Source organism: Thermobia domestica, chromosome 13 (assembly GCF_964235325.1).
Source record: "Thermobia domestica chromosome 13, izTheDome1.hap1.1, whole genome shotgun sequence".
In the NCBI taxonomy this organism is placed as follows: Eukaryota; Metazoa; Arthropoda; class Insecta; order Zygentoma; family Lepismatidae; genus Thermobia; species Thermobia domestica.
The window spans coordinates 218,911,751-218,928,157 of NC_137466.1; the positions used below are offsets into that span (position 1 = coordinate 218,911,751).

Sequence of the window (16,407 nt, forward strand, 5' to 3'; positions counted from 1 at the left end):
TGTCACATCATAGGTAGGTATCAGCGAAGAGTTCATTTTGCCTACCGGTCTGACATTACGCTTCTCACTTGACTCGTTCAAAGCCTATATCTATTCTGGAGCGTACAAACCAAGGATGTTATAAAATAGAGGATCTGCCCATACAACAAAATCGTGAAGCCATACGTCACAGCTTCGCCACACCTACTCTGCCCACTCCCAGCCACTAAGATCACAATGTTCCGAGCCAACAGTCATGGCGGAAAAGTGAGAAGCCAATCAGACGTACCGGCTCAGACGATGCTCGGTTGGTTTTTTGGCTTCATTGAGTTCATATGATGAACATACGTATGGGCAGATCCTCTATTTTATAACATTCTTGATACAAACATCAATATTCAGGAAGTGAAGTAGAAGCTTGGATTACACGAGAGGTTTCCAATACTCTCCATATTTTATATATATATATTAACACTGAGAATAGATATGCGTGGTTGGATTAGAATTTGGCGTCCTTCAGCAGCGAGGCTGTATGAGACATGGATCAACGTGAGATCCGAACAATATGAGTTCCATGCCAGTTTGGTACCAATAAAAAGGGAACAGCATCAGATCGTAAAAGTTTGCAGTTTGCAGGAGTTAAATTTTTAAATCCCTCCGATAACCCTCTCGTTAAAAGAAAAATCATATTCGAGCATTATTCACATTAAAAGTGTCTACCGCTTATAGCATGAAACTCATATTTGGGTAAGTTCTCATTGCTTGTTTTATTATTACAACCAACTACAACACACTTTATATAGTATTTACCCACGTTTCAAACTATATACTACTACCTAGCACAATTCCTTTCTTGCTTCTCTCGAATGACACTTCCACATGACATCACCGACCGCAAAGTATTCTGGGAAAAAAGTGAGCTGAAAGGCCGGTTTGAGAAACCCCTGTCGCAGCAGTAACTTATGCAAAGACGTTACAATGAAAATAAACTATTCAATGTCCAGTATATATGACATATCCGCCATTTTTGATCTATCGGATTAAAAACATTGAGTAGAACAGCATTTAAATTAATTAGCAAAATATAGAAAATAAGTTGTTCTACTCAGCAGCAGTATTTTTGCGTGACCAACACCTTAAATTCGTGACTTTTTGGAGACTTTCCTGTGCAGTAGATACCCTGAATAACAGTTATAATATTACTTCGTAGTAAGTTGGCTAAGTACGTACTATATAATGTTAACACTTAAATGTTTTGAAAATTCATGACAGGTGTAATCATCGACGTTTAAAGTACAATAATCGTAGATTTAATATTATTACAGTGTTTTCACAAAGCATCTGTTATTATACAACATAGAACAATATTATAACTCTTCATAGAAATCTTTAGGATTCTAACCTTATCATGTTTACCACGCTCACGAAATAGTGCAATACAAATTCTAAGCTAAGCTGCCCAGATCGGCATAAAAACGTATCAGGAAAAACCGAAACAGTACAGTTAATAGAATATTAAATATTAACGAAGTAAATAAAATAGCACGTTCATAATACAAAGAGTAAATTATCTGATCACTCTGTGGCATGAAAAGAGCGTGTGTGGATGTTCATCTTGGAATCACCCCCCCCCCCAAAAAAAAAAAAAAAAAAAAAAAAAAGATTGTGAGAAACGCAAGTAAAACTCAGGAAAATATGTGAACTTGAATAAGATTTCATGTACTTGTAAAGTTGACCGCGCAATAGACAAAATTGTTCCAGGCAAAACGTCCCGTTTTCGGGCACATGACAAGTCCGGACAGTCCTCTTTTTCCCCAAAAAACGTTTTAGTAACTTCTTCAAAACGAACATGAATTATTCTTAGTTCGTATTTATTTGGCACAGAAATTATTTTCTGGAATTTTTTACTAAATCTCAGGTATAATAGACAGAAAATCCCTTTTCCACAAAACGTTTTTACCAAAGACACGAAAAATGAACTTAAAATTATTATTTTCTGTCCCGAATAAATTTCTTTCTGGTAGGAATAAAAAAAAATAAAAATAAAAAAAAAAAATAAAAAATCAGTGAGTAAAAATGGTAGACACAAGTGATCTATGCACAACTTCTCACTTTTCCTGACAAATTCACATTTCTTACCCTTGGGACTTGCATCATCATCTGCAACTTGAAAGGAACACAGGTCGTTAGTTTTACAACAAAATTTGAATCAGAAACATTTCTTTTATGACCCTGTTCCCAAAACCCCCAATAATTCGAACTCTCAATAAAAGAATATAATATTAGATTATATTATAACTGATGTACGTATTGTATAATGTATGTAATTACAACATGAGCTCTGAGTAATTAAATTTGTGTTAACTTTTCTGTATAGACACCTCTCCTTATGGGTAAATAATGATTTTCATTGGTGTCCATTAACCAGAAGTAAAGTTATCCAATTTACTACAAAAAATAAACGTATGCTATACAACACTGAAAGAAATAAATCACTTTACTTGATTAAGTATTCCACCATAATAATTTACCACCATAATAATTTGTGTAGGATATTAAATAAAACTATATTAGTTTTTAGATTTTTATGTTTTCTTTCCTCACCATTTACGTACAGGGTTTTTGTCCAGAATTCTTTTGTTACATATACAACTGTACATTATTGACAATACAAGAATACAAATGGCACATTGTTTCAACTATTAATAAATAATAATATTGCAACTTAATCCACCTTTTGTTCTTTCGTCAGTAGTTTCAAAAGGCATTCCAATCATCATAGATTAACAAGAGTGCTACATTCAATTGAAGTGTTTACAGCGATAAAGAGCTAAGTACTTCAGCTGAGGTATACTTCTAGGATCCATTCACTCCCTCATTCATTCAAATGTCACAAACTCATATATATATATGTTCATATTAACAGTCAAGTCCTGAATTCTGTCCAACCCACCTCAGTTTTCCAATTAGTCAAGTCATTATATAGATTTCGTCTAAAAGATTATGAAAACAGTGAACATTAGGATCAAGTTTATTTAGGATTTAGACTTACTGTTTCATCAAGGATAAAGATTCTTCAAGAGAAAGAAAAAAAAAAAAGAAGTATAGAAGTGAAGTACACCACAGGCAATGCACAAAACTCCTTTAAGAAATATTATTTGTAACATAACCACTATTTCACTCCTTCATCAGAATTAAACAGTGATTTTTTTTTATTACATTACCCTGCGTAATATCAACAAGTTGTACAACTGTCTGTAACAACACCGTTAAGTGTAAACGTTTCTTCTTTCTCGATGCATTAAAAAAAGTACAAATTCTGAAGGATTAACATGTATTCACGTACAACAATCAACATTGGAAGTGTTATACAGTTTTTGCGAAGAAAGTGAATAAGAATAAATGCAAATGTAACAAATATTTTGTAAAAAAGAATACTCAGCACTTCATAGACACTGAAACACATACAATAAACTTCTGTAACAGTAAACAATTCATTTATTCCTTTATTATTTGTTAAACAAAAAAATCTTTGTATAAAGAATTCATTACACACACACACACACTCTCTCCAATCACTTCTCAACTTATTTTTGTTTATTTTCAGACTCGTAACTCATTCATTCTAGTTAATTACACATTTTCCGCCCCCCTCTGGTCCCCTGCCCCTCCCAAACCCTTACGACGGTTCAAAAGTTCCTTCTTTTTCCTTGCGAATATTTACTCATTAATATATTGCTAAGTTTATCTTCCAGTTGTCATTAACGACCTACTGAGTTTCTACACAAGGCTCTGACAAAGTATCTTAAGGCACATTAACATGAGTTTAAAAGACTTCATCACCTTACAGCTACAATTACTCGACTACAGACGTGCAGTCTTCACAGCCTGTACACGAATTACGTACGCAGGCTTTTTATTGTATGACCAATCATTACCTACTAGAAATTAAAACTAATCTTACATAGTTAACTACGCACTGTTCTAGTATTTTGTTTTAATAAATGTCAGAATCTGATCACAAAGTCTAAATCTGAAATAATCTTCTGCACATGCACTCTTAATTGCGATTACTGATGTATGAATATGTGTACGCGTATATTACATTAATGCTATATTGAGTTTTCTCAAAGCGGCTTAATATTTACATTAGCTGCAGATGGAATACACGCTTCTCACGTGAGTTCCAATGTTATTCAGAAGGAGTATACGATTATGCATTAATCTGTGGTGCGGCCGCAAAGGTATTTAGATGTATACCTAGTATAATCACAGCACAAAACCAGAAGTACACACTAAGAAACTTAAGTAGCAGTTTACATTTTGATGAGAAATTCGTTTTTATTTCTTGGTCTAATGAAAGTACTTTCTCACCAATATATTTGCTACTTACTTTCATTTTACACGTTTTCCTATCAGTTGACTGTTTTTAATTTTTCTTGTACAGTACGGTGAAAGATAAGCATGTACAAATCTTTCAAGTCAATTATTATGGTTAAGATCTCTTCGAAGCTTTATGAATGTTACTGGTTTAAATATTACGAATTAATTATTATTTACTTTACTGGTGTAGTGTACAAGATCAAAAGCATGTTTTGCTTTAATGTGCCTGAAGATCAATTCACTGGCTATCCTTAACTTTTCTCCTCTTGCTCACCTTTTCATATTTTCAACCTTTGGCAAATTTTCAATCGTATAAGAAAAATTCATCTGAAAAAAAGAAAGAACTTTTAAACCGTAAGTATTCGTCAACGTTGTTCAATGCAGTCGAGTGGACAGCTGCGTCGTTTCGCTTCTCTTCGGCGGTGGTGGAGGGGGCTTTTTCTTTGCAGCTATTGACACTAATTGTCTGGTATCTTCATAGTCACTATTTACACTACAATGCCTCGTACTAGCGCGTATGTTTGGGACATAGTCTCGAGAGTACGGATCACAGTTTCTAATAAATACATTTTCATAAACATTCTGTCCACCTCCGCCATAATGCTCCTGCACCCAATTGCTCACATTGGTCTCCCTATAGTCTGCCACTGGCGGAGGAGGATCACGAAAACCTAGCACTTCATGTGGAGTAGTCGTCAAGTCTAATTTACACTTTTGTGCTACTTGCCACTTCTTTCGCATCACTCGTTGCAAGTCTTTCAAGAAGTCCTTCGGTGGAGTCACAGAAGAATTTGGAGCAGATAGTTTCCGGGGACTAGTGGTAGTTAACCGCGTGCTCTCGCTCCGTTTCGGGGGCGTTGGCTTCTTCAGCGACGAGGTTTTGTTGTGAGGCATTAAGGGAACAGCCTGCACGTTATCATCGAACGAGATCTTTTTATTTCTCTTTGTGGGGCTCTTTGGTGCAACTGGAATTGGACTAGATATGGATCCACAAGCATACTCAGCTTCAGCATTGGTCCCTGACTTTCTCTGCATCTTTGGTGACACTGTTTGTGCTTTCAATTCAGCCAAGTAAGGAGGAACTGCATAGTGAGACGACGTCCCATCTAGTTCGGAATTCTGCCGAGACAGAGAACCCTGTCTTGAAGTTGACTTCGGAGGCACCCGTGGAGCGATTTTCTGTACTTCACCTCCATTCATCGCTTTCAGAGTTCCGTGTGTTGGGGAAGGACTCTCACATGGTGTCGGGGGAAGAGGAGGAAGCTCCGGGCTTCGGCGTCTTTGGATCGTATCCAGACAAGGGCTTGGCGGTGGAGGCAGAGACGCTAAGGAAACTGAGCTCCCAAGCTCCACAGACTGACAAAGTTCAGGGGGTGGTGGTGGGGGAGGCAGGGAGTCTAGGCTGAGTGTACTTTGGAACATCTCAGGTGGAGGTGGAGGCAGGGGGAGATTCTCTAGGACATCCACACCAACAGCAGTCGTCTGGCCATTCAACAGTTCCGGAGGCGGAGGGGGCAGCAGGGGCGCAGGGTCAATTTCCACTTCGGGTTTTACACTGATTACTTCTCTCACTGGTGTGCTAGGCGTCCTCTGTACGGAATCCAAGGAGCCTCGATGTCTAGAGAGGGTCGCAGTAGTGGTCGTCGCTTCATCTGCCAGTGACCTTCTTCTACTCTGACGCATTCCGCCCCTCGTCAGCGTGCTTTGCCCTGATGAGGGAAGTGTCGACGAGTTAGTTGTTCGTGTGTCTACTTCACCATCCATAGCTTCTCCCACTTCCTTAAGCTGCCGCGTAATGGACGTTAGGGGGAGTTTGGGGTTCATTGAAGGCTTCCTTTTAATGGTGCCCATTGGGAAGTCACTTTCAAAGGCGTGCTCACACGATGGCGTACCATCACTAAGGCATCCACTGGAACTGGAACTACTCGCACGGCTCTTGTTGCTATCCTGTCGAGTGAGGGAACTCCTAAGGCTGGTTGGTCGGTCGCCAAGGCCTTGCATCCCTGAGCCGTCAGGGCTCGCTGGGAACTGAGGGGGACTGGTGCATGTAGGGGTCTCCAGAGAATCCAGGTTGGAGCCCAAAGACAGGCCTCCTTCTTCTGAAGCTGGAGTTGTTGCCTGGCTTGGCCTCTGACTGCTGGGCACCATGGAACTCACGGAACAACTTCGGGCGTTCGCAAGGATGTCGAGGTCTTCCTGGGCTAAATCATCCACCAAACTCCGGTAGTTCTCCATCAGCTGGCGTCCATGCTGAAATCAAACATTTATATAAGATAACGTCATTTATAAATTGTTTTAACAACAAAAAGTTACTAACAATGCAACTGCTACCGTGTTTAACTCAATTAATCTTCGTTTTATTAACTATTCTAAATTTGAAAATACTTTTCTTTTCCATAACAGGATTAAACTTAAAAACTTCAGATACTCCTTATATTACATTCTAGCAACACAATAATACTAACTAAATAATAAAGTCGCATGGATTCATGCATATTTTGGAACGAAAGAAATATCGTAAATTGACGGAATATATTCAATCCCGACAATTTTCATTTTATTTTCTAGTTTTACAATTTCCATTAAGATTTATTTAATTACTTTTGTGTTTTGTGATATACCCTTTTTAAGGTTTTACCTTTCTGTTGTTTTACTTTTAATGTTTTCTGTATTTTCCATGATGTTTGTAAATGAAAATATATTTGCTTCAATGTAAGTTTCAAATTGGGAGAACAAACAAACGAAGATAGAGGAGCTACCCTAATTAAATAATTATGTTGCTCCAATCGCTGAGACTTCGCTGCATCAGAAATGCTTTATCAAGATATTATTCTTAGCTATTGTCTTCCACGTATAATTATGTAACATGTTTCCTCGATATTTTAACTTCACCTATCAATTTACTCAGTGATAAAATTGTTAAATTTGATTCCTCTTCCCTCTGGGTTCTCTACATTGGATTCATGCAAATGAATGAAACATTCGTATTCTCTGAAGCAAAAGTCCCTACGCACCGAATTTCTTGCCTTTATGTCAATGGTTTGGCTAAATTCGTAAAAGCGAATGAAATACAATAGATGAGCAGTAAAACGAAATTATTTCTTCATAGCTGTCTTACTTCAATAAGCTACCATATTGTTCTACTGAGAGCTACATAAGTCTCAGTCAATTCTCAAAAACCACTGCGGAAACTATGTTATATCCATTGCAGGATCACATTACTTCAACATATTAATTTTAAAAAAAAAACACTTTATGGTAGATGAAAGGAAAATTATACTATTCTTTCGTGTAGATCGATAGATACGAAGGAATATAATGTACAGTAAATGTGCCTTATGTCTTGCACTGGGAAGATCCAAATCGCCTTCCTGCTTAACCACCGTGGATGAGAAACGGTTACATCATCTGAACAATAAAATAACGTAATAAGAAAACTATAAACCACAGGATGAATTTCCACTGTAGTCAAAAGTAAATATAATTTTAAAAAAAATATATCATTGGTCGATAGCTGAAATTCGAAATTGCATAAAATAAAAAGTTTTAACACTATTCAATAGGAAAAAAAAATGGGTCTACAATTTCACAATTCTGAATATTTCGTTATACTGGCGTTCACTACAGCAACATTTTTACTGTACCTTGTTCCACCTTTTACCTATTGGTCAATTATCTAGTCTTATCATAAATACTGTTCCAACTTTTGAGGATGACTGTAATTCCGCCCGTACAAGCAAGGAACGCCAAGAGCGGCATCATGAAACGTAAGACATTGCTAGAGGAGCTGAAAAAGTGTAAAGGTGTCAGTTGTAAGTGTTCGAGATGGAATGGGGCGAATATGACAATCGTGTGGCCGTGATAGCGTTGCACAAGGTAGGCAAATCACGGGGGAAGATTTTCAAAACCTTCCAGAAGCTGAAAGTTAGTGTAAAAAATTCGTTTACCGCACTATCCAGTGCTTTGTTGTGACTGGAACTGTGAACGATCGTCCGCACCAAGGAAGACCACGCACAGTACAAACACCGGAACTTGTGGAAGCAGTGGCGGCACGTTTCAATGAAATCCGGTTAGGAAACAGTCAGTTATGGCCGTGAGCTGAAGATATCGAAAATGTCTCGCACGTTAAGCAGTGACCTGGAACCCCATGGTTATAAACAATGCATAGGACATCTCCTGACAAATGAATTGAAGCGCCAGAGGCTCCTAACAGCAAAGCGCTTACTTAAGCAGCAAATGGGTACCGTCGAATCCTTTTCACTGATGAAAAGATCTTCAGTGTTCAGGAGACTTCCAATGCCCAAAATGACATATCTTCTAGAGAAGCTGGTGAAAGAGCTCCAAGGATTCAGAGGGGTCATGGTGTGGCGGGGTGTGAGGTACGAAGGCATAATGGAGCTCCATTTAGTGAAAAGGAGGTCAAAACGTCAGCCATAGTGTACCAGGAGAGAGTACTTGAGAGACTAGTCAAAAATCTCACCAACACCCTCTTCCATGGACAGAATTGCAGCTTCCAGCAGAACTCAGTCCAGCACACAAAGCATTGAAAACCCAGCAGTGGCTGGAGGCAAATGTTCCAGACTTTACTTCCACTTCACATTGGCCTTCTGCAAGTCCAGACCTAAATCTTTTGGACTACAAATTGTGGTCCAAGCTGCAGGAGATGGCTTCCAAGAGGAGACATCTCAATATTGAAAGTTTAAAGCGGTCTCTTCGGAAGGCAGCTCCAGATTTTCCAGTTGATGTGTTGGGTAATGCAATTGATGAGTGGCTACAAAGACTTAAGGACTGTGTGCATGCTAATGGTGGATATTTTGAATAATTATTTGTGATTTTGGTTCATAATGCATCTACATAACTCGTGTTATTAGGCTATTAAAATACTTCTAACTACTTTGTGTCAATGTACTTAAAACTTTGGGGCAGTATTTATGGTAAGAATAGGTACACAAAGTCAAAACGAGATAATATATAGTCTATATTTATCCGGACGGAATATACTTTCCATGATCAAATAATTACCGAAATCAATTACTACGAACAAACTTGCTTTTTTTCCCCCTTTCGTAACGTAAGATAGTTTTCTTTTCTACATACAAATGAGTAATTTTTGATAAAAATAATTAAGCAACCCAGCTCTTCATATTTCTAAATTGACTATAAATTGTATATGCTTTTAAAACGCTAGAGATTCCTTGAAAGCGTATGAACTCACCTTTGCTATCCTAATTCCCATCACCCACCGGGCCAAAGTGCTCTCATCCTCGGCGCACAGGAACTTTATATACTTCGTAGACTTTGGCTGCTGAAGTCTTGGATGCTTGATAGCGAAACAAAAATCGGTTGGCGATTTGTATTTCTTCTTCCAACCAACGCCATAGTAAACCTGAAAAATATTATCCTTATTTAGGATTTCCAACATAGCATAACTACAATTCTGATTGCTGCTAACTCTACTTTCCACGCATAATTCTAGAAATCTGGTGAAGTTAAGCATCGATACTTTATTTATTCATTTATACTGTATGATTGTGAGAACTAACCTCAAATTTAGAAAGTTTTCGCATTTATGCGAGCACCAGAAAATGTATTTCAACATTACAGAATTAGCAATATTTTGATTTCCTGGCTTGATTTAACTATTATTATTACAAAAACACGTATGTGTGGTGCAGGTTAATAAATAATGCTTCCAATATTTTCGCGATTTATTAAGTGAACGTAGGTTGGTTACATTTCATATTTTTGGAAATTATAAATAAATAATATAGCGAAGTATAAAAGCATTTTTTTTATTTTTATTTTTATTTATTTATTTTTTTTAAATTAGTGCAGTTTAATATCTGTTACTGACGTACAGTTCCTTTATACTTCCACTTTTAGGATTTATTTTAACAACAAATTCCACTTCCATGTCTTAAAAATATACAGATGGAGAATGGGGAGACGTTTAATGAATTTTTCAAGGCCCCAGCTTGTTCTCATATGATGGGTACACGCTACACTGCTCAGATTCGACACCGAAGTCAAGCAGTGTGGTGTACAGATAATACTTGGACGCGTACCAAATGGAAATTATTCGTTGTCATAAAGACAATTGGGGAGCTGTCAGAAGACAGAAAAAAAAGTGCAGCGGACTCTGGACTAGGGATGGCCAAAAATTTTCGGATCCGGATATCCCGGATCCAGTGAGATCCGGATCCGGATCTTGCCGGATCCGGACCTAGATCCGGATCTCGGATCCGAAACTCAGATCCGGATCTCGGATCCGAATCTCAGATCCGGATCTCGGATCCGAACCTCAGATCCGGATCTCGGATCTGGATCCGAGATTCGGATCTCGGATCTGGATCCGGAACTCGGATCTCGGATCTGGGTCCGGATCTCGGATCTGGATCCGAAACTCGGATCTCGGATCTGGATCCGAATCTCAGATATTGATTCGTATCCAAACCTACATCTGAAATTGTGATGATAAAATTGAATATCTAAAATTCGTCAAAAATTTTTTCGGATTTACTAATATAGTAGGATGCTGTGCTTTTAAATGTTTCCATAACACGTTTGTGCTACCTTTGTTCTTTATGTTATTTTAACCTTGCAATATTTACTTTCTTATATAAACTTTCTTATTTTCTCATATACAAATGAAATATCTTTTAAATAAGACCCTTCTAATCGCAGGAATACTGGACAAAACAAACTCTTTATTAATAGTAGTTTCTGACTCACTAGAGTCCAACCATCAACAAATCTTTCACTTCGAAGGTACAACAAAAAATATAGACTGGTTGGCGTGGAACAACAGTAGATCTTTAAACATACACACGAGAATTTCAGGAGAGCGATATGGTTGTGTAGTATTATTAGTATTAATAAAAGTGTTCGTTGTACGACTTTATTACCTAACTTATGGCTTGCCCTTCTGAGGTCAGGAGTTTGTTGAAGGAGTAAATATAAAAGAGATTTCTGTTATTTCTTCTTCACCCTCCAGGTTTCTTTAATCATACATTGCAGGACGTAACCAAAACATATCCATGCATCGTATCATTGAAGCGTTTTGTGTTTTGTATATTAGTGTTCAAAAATATTTAACATATTCGCATTTGTTCATGTGATCTCAGGTTCAATTCTCGGTGGAACATACATAAGAAAATTGAAAGCTGAAACAATATGAAAATAGTATTTAAAAGTCAGGAAATTAATATTAAAACTTTAGCTATCTATTGTGACTGTAAGGCTATAATTAAATTAACCCACACGTTTCGTGAAGATATATTAAGTCGTTATTGTTTATTTACTATAAGCTACCAGATAATCCTCAGAGGCCACTTTACACTAATAATCAACTGATGAAAACATTGGGAAAGGAATGGAAGGAAGGTCTCCAGAGCCTTAGATCAAGGTACTAACCTAGCATTTGCCCAGTATAACTGAGGAACAACCCTGGAAAATCCTCAGTCAGGATAGTTGGTCTCCGAATTCGAACTCGGTTTAATCCAATTGCGAAGCAAGAATCCTAACAAGTAGCCTGAGCTCACTCCGTATTATTATTATTATTTAATTAACGTAATGTTCTAAAATTAGTGCAAATTAAACCCTACTTTCTTTATTGCTGATGATATAGTTAATAAGCCTACATGAGACATCAGTCTCCCATTACATAGGCCTTGCTCAAGAAAGAATACCAGAACTGGAATTCAGGAAGCGGGGGTGAAGAGATTAATGAGGATGAGGAAACTATGTGCGATGCAAAAACTGAGAAATTATGACTTCATCACAGATATATTCACTTACATACGTCAATTAATATTTCTCTGATACAGGGCACTCTACTTTCTATAGTGGCAGGGAAATGGCCCGCTTTTGTAAACGAACACATTAAGCACGTGCATATAGGCACAATATCCGTGCAAAGAAACATAGGTAAAACTAGAAAAAAAATAGGGAAAGCGAGGGGAAAGTGATAAAACGCCATTCAGCTTTTTTTTTGTTTTTTTTTAAAAAAAGCTGAAAATAACTTAGAGCTACGAAAGACGCGAGGCGAATTTTATTGAAATGATTGTTTTTCCTTAGTGATTAGTTGTGCTAAGTATGAACATGAATTAAAAAGAAAACAAGTAGCTAGCTCTGAGTTTCGCAAACTGGTTGAAAAGAAAATATTGGGTAAAATTTAATAATAAAGAAGGCATTTATGATAATTAAAACAAATTAAATTCTTGGCACGACAGTCCTTTGGTTCCTACCATCGGGCTTACGTTCATTTGAAGCGGGATTTGAATGCAAGACATTTACAGTAAAAGGATCCACAGCCTAATGCCGCAGACCACTCGACTATGGCTGTCGGGTTTTCTCGGCTAATCTGTAGCACATTTACAGTAACTGATTATTTTAAAAGTTGCTCCTAAATACTGACAATCTAAGTTTTATGTATACTATCAAATATTTCCTGCGATAATACCATACACTCTCCGACTTCTATAGACGAAAAGCTATATAGTTACCCACATTATCTAATACAGAAATAAGTTCTGATTCTCTAATAGCTGCTGATGGTGATAGTCAAGGTTCACCGAAGCATGATCCCAAACCCAAACTGAGATATTGATGTCACTGGAACGCCTGAAAAGTCATTGTGGGTAAGTGAATTGCCCACTTGTCAGGATGAAGGGCGATGGTGATGTGAAATGCAGGGCTGTCAGAGGTACTACTTATAATAATTGGATTTGTAATATTCTATGTTGCCGTAAACCCTCTTCAAGAAGATAACTGTTAATTTTAGCTTTGAAAATGTTACATAAAGAGTTTTATTGCTATCATTAGGTTGCATATAAATCTCTTTATTCCGGAATTATCGGATTTATTTTACCGCTTAACTTTCACATCTCTTCTGATTTACGAATATTTAAATCACGATTATCCCCTTAAGGTCAATTAGTGATATTTTAACTTATTTCGAACCAACTATGTATATGGCTAGTCTTGTTATATGGGAATAATTGAGACTAGAAGCAGTCTACAGGCTACGTTCAAAAGAATCTTGTCCGACCTCCTGATAAACCACGTCTTTCAGCAAGGTGAATTGTGGCAATCCGATACTAACATGCGGAAATCTTCCGGTTCAAGTGAAAGCTTCCATAAGAATCAGCACCCTAATCAGTGGTACGTGCCTTGCTAATTTTTCTCCAATGTGAAAGTACCTAATTTTATTGTTAAAAATGAAAAGGTTTTTATTTCAAACAAGTTGTCATTACAGTTTTCATATTTGAACACAACACTCATGAAAAGTCATGTTAAAGCGCGACTTACTCCTGAAAAAGAATATTTATCTGTTTTTAATTTCTCGTGTTCCTCAAACTACATGCGGAATTAGTGCAAGTGCCTTCCGCTCGCATTACCTAGGTACAAACGCAATGGCGTATTTAGAGGAGAGGCTTCCGGGCTTAAGCCCCCCCCCCCGAAATCTTACTTACTATAGTAAACTATATGAAATATCTTGCAGAATTTTCACATTTTCAGGCAAAGCCTCCCCCCGAAAGTTAGCAAAGCCTCCCCCCGAAACAAAATCGTAAATACGCCACTGTACAAACGGCTACGATCTTGGTACTAGCACATGTTTCGGTTTCCAGATCTCAAATATTTATTTTTCAGCCTGATTCTATGTATGAATCCGAAATTTCAAATCTAGATAAGAGGCACCAAAATTCATAGTTTATTCTCGGTGCTCATATTGTGATTTACTAAATAATTATTAAATCTAATTGTAGGGTATACATTTGATATTTTGAGCAGACTGAGCAAGATAAATTTACGTAAAAAGTAGTCAATACTTGTCTTAACTGTTTATGTTTTCTTAACTGTCAATAGGAATTTTAAATATTCATCTCGGTCCTGCAACCGAGTGGAACTAGATTCGACATTTGAGCTCTCATCCGGATCATTTTTTTTCTTAAGTAAGCCAAACATTTGATCTTTAGAGTAGAATGAAGGAAACAAATAGACTTGTCAATATTCGTCTTAATTTTCTGTTCTCTTCTTCACTGTCAGGACTTCGTGAAATTACTTTCGGCGAATTTTAGATATTCATGTTTATCATAATTTGGATGGGATGTGGGTTTGGATAAGAATCAAGATCCGAGATCCGAATCCAGATCCGAGATTCGAGATCCGGATCCAGATCCGAAATCCGAGATCCGGATCCAGATCCGAAATCCGAGATCCGAATCCAGATCCGAAATCCGAGATCCGGACCCAGATCCGAGATCCGGATCCAGATCCGAAATCCGAGATCCGGATCCAGATCCGAAATCCGAGATCCGGATCCAGATCCGAAATCCGAGATCCGGATCCAGATCCGGATCCAGATCCGAGATCCGGACCCAGATCCGAGATCCGGATCCAGATCCGAAATCCGAGATCCGGATCCAGATCCGAGATCCGGATCCAAAGGATCCGGACCCAATCAGATCCGGATCTTCGGATCCGGCCAGATCCGGATCCGGCCATCCCTACTCTGGACAAACAAAACAAAACAAAAAAAAAAAAAAAAACACCACAAAACCTAGAGCACAATGTTACAATAAAAGGACGAAACTTAGTCAAAATTAACTCAGCAACTGTGGCTGAAAAAACCATGAATGGGGGTCAACTTAGTTATGTATTTCACCTTTCGAGCTTACAAGTACACATGTATTATTATTATTATTATTATTATTATTATTATTATTATTTTCTAACATGTCAAAAGATTTCATAAAGACAAACTCTCAGAGCTAACCATGAAGACGATTTCCATTTTGAAGGTTTTTTAAATACATGTAAGTGCAAATATTACTTAAATAAGCATCCTGATTTATATATAAACTTTGATCGAAGACATAATGTACAGAAAACAAGAGTACGACAATCCTAGAACTCGAAATCAAATCCGGTCTGCCAGATGGATTTTATTTCGACAATTTATAATTGCTATAATGTTTTATATTGCTAGTATTTCAGAATTCGGAGAAAAAGATTTTGCTATTTCTTAACTTCAGCAGTATCTCAATTGACCGTCAACGCTGGGTCAACATCAAAAGGCTACTACGTGTATACGAATACTAACATTCATTGCAGCTCTGAACTCCTAGTTCCCACTGCCCTGTGATTTTCTACATGAATTATTTTCCCTTCTGCTGAAAGTCACATCAAATTTATTTGAAAAGACACGATAGCAACTGTGAACTTCTTATGATTCTAGGCAATGCCCACTGCGTACCTCATTGACATCGAAGGTGGCCAAGCAAACGAGGTCCCTGGACGACTTCGACTTCTCTTTGGGCCAATAGTAGAGCCCAGAAGCCCGTAGGACGAAGTGGTATTTCTTCCAAACCTTTTTGTTCTCGGTCTTCAGATATAACGGTCCCTCCACTTCAGGAACTCCCACACCCGTACCTGAGAAGAACTCCTAAAAACAAAGAAAAACATAAAGAGATGGGATGCATTTATATGATTACATTTCGTGATTTTTAATAAAATTTCGAAAGGTCGAAATATCACAAACCTTGATCTATTACTTACAAAAATAACATTGCACGAAGTAATATACAAAATATATATGAAACAGATAAAACATTAGTTAAAAAACATAAGAAACATATAGTATCTGTTACAAATAAAAAAAAAATAATAATAAAAATTAAGAGCATAATGAACACACATTTAGAATAAATACATCATACAAAATGCAAAAATAGATCTCACAGTTCACAATATAGTTGAAGCAGTTTACAAAATATTAAAAAGAAAGAAAAAAATGTTTTATAAAAGACGAATATTTAGTTGCTATTACAGATCGAAAATAAATATTTCTAACCTAAACACATGAAAAAATACACTCACTCACAACAATGGCGGATCCAGGGGGGCAATCACCCCCCCCCCTACAGAAAAGGAAAGTTTTATACTTTATATACAAATAAAACCCATCCCAGAGTTTGGAGCTCTTTAAAGTAGCTCTAAGTAGCAGCATTACAACCCACCGCCCCCCTCCCCCAGAAATCCGTC

General features: G+C 37.3%; 1 protein-coding gene across 6 annotated transcripts in view; it reads right to left on the reverse strand.

Moving 5' to 3' along the window:
• Positions 1-2,553: 2,553 nt before the first annotated feature.
• LOC145669037 (uncharacterized) overlaps positions 2,554-16,407 on the reverse strand; it is a 265,385-nt gene continuing 251,531 nt past the window's right edge. For all 6 annotated transcript variants that reach the window (XM_081737386.1, XM_081737387.1, XM_081737385.1 and 3 more), the window contains 3 exons: positions 15,620-15,808; positions 9,578-9,748; positions 2,554-6,612 (listed from right to left, as the gene is read on the reverse strand). In XM_081737386.1, coding sequence (XP_081593512.1) covers positions 4,738-6,612; positions 9,578-9,748; positions 15,620-15,808 — 2,235 coding nt within the window. In that variant the 3' untranslated portion in view covers positions 2,554-4,737. The remainder of the gene's footprint in view (positions 6,613-9,577; positions 9,749-15,619; positions 15,809-16,407) is intronic.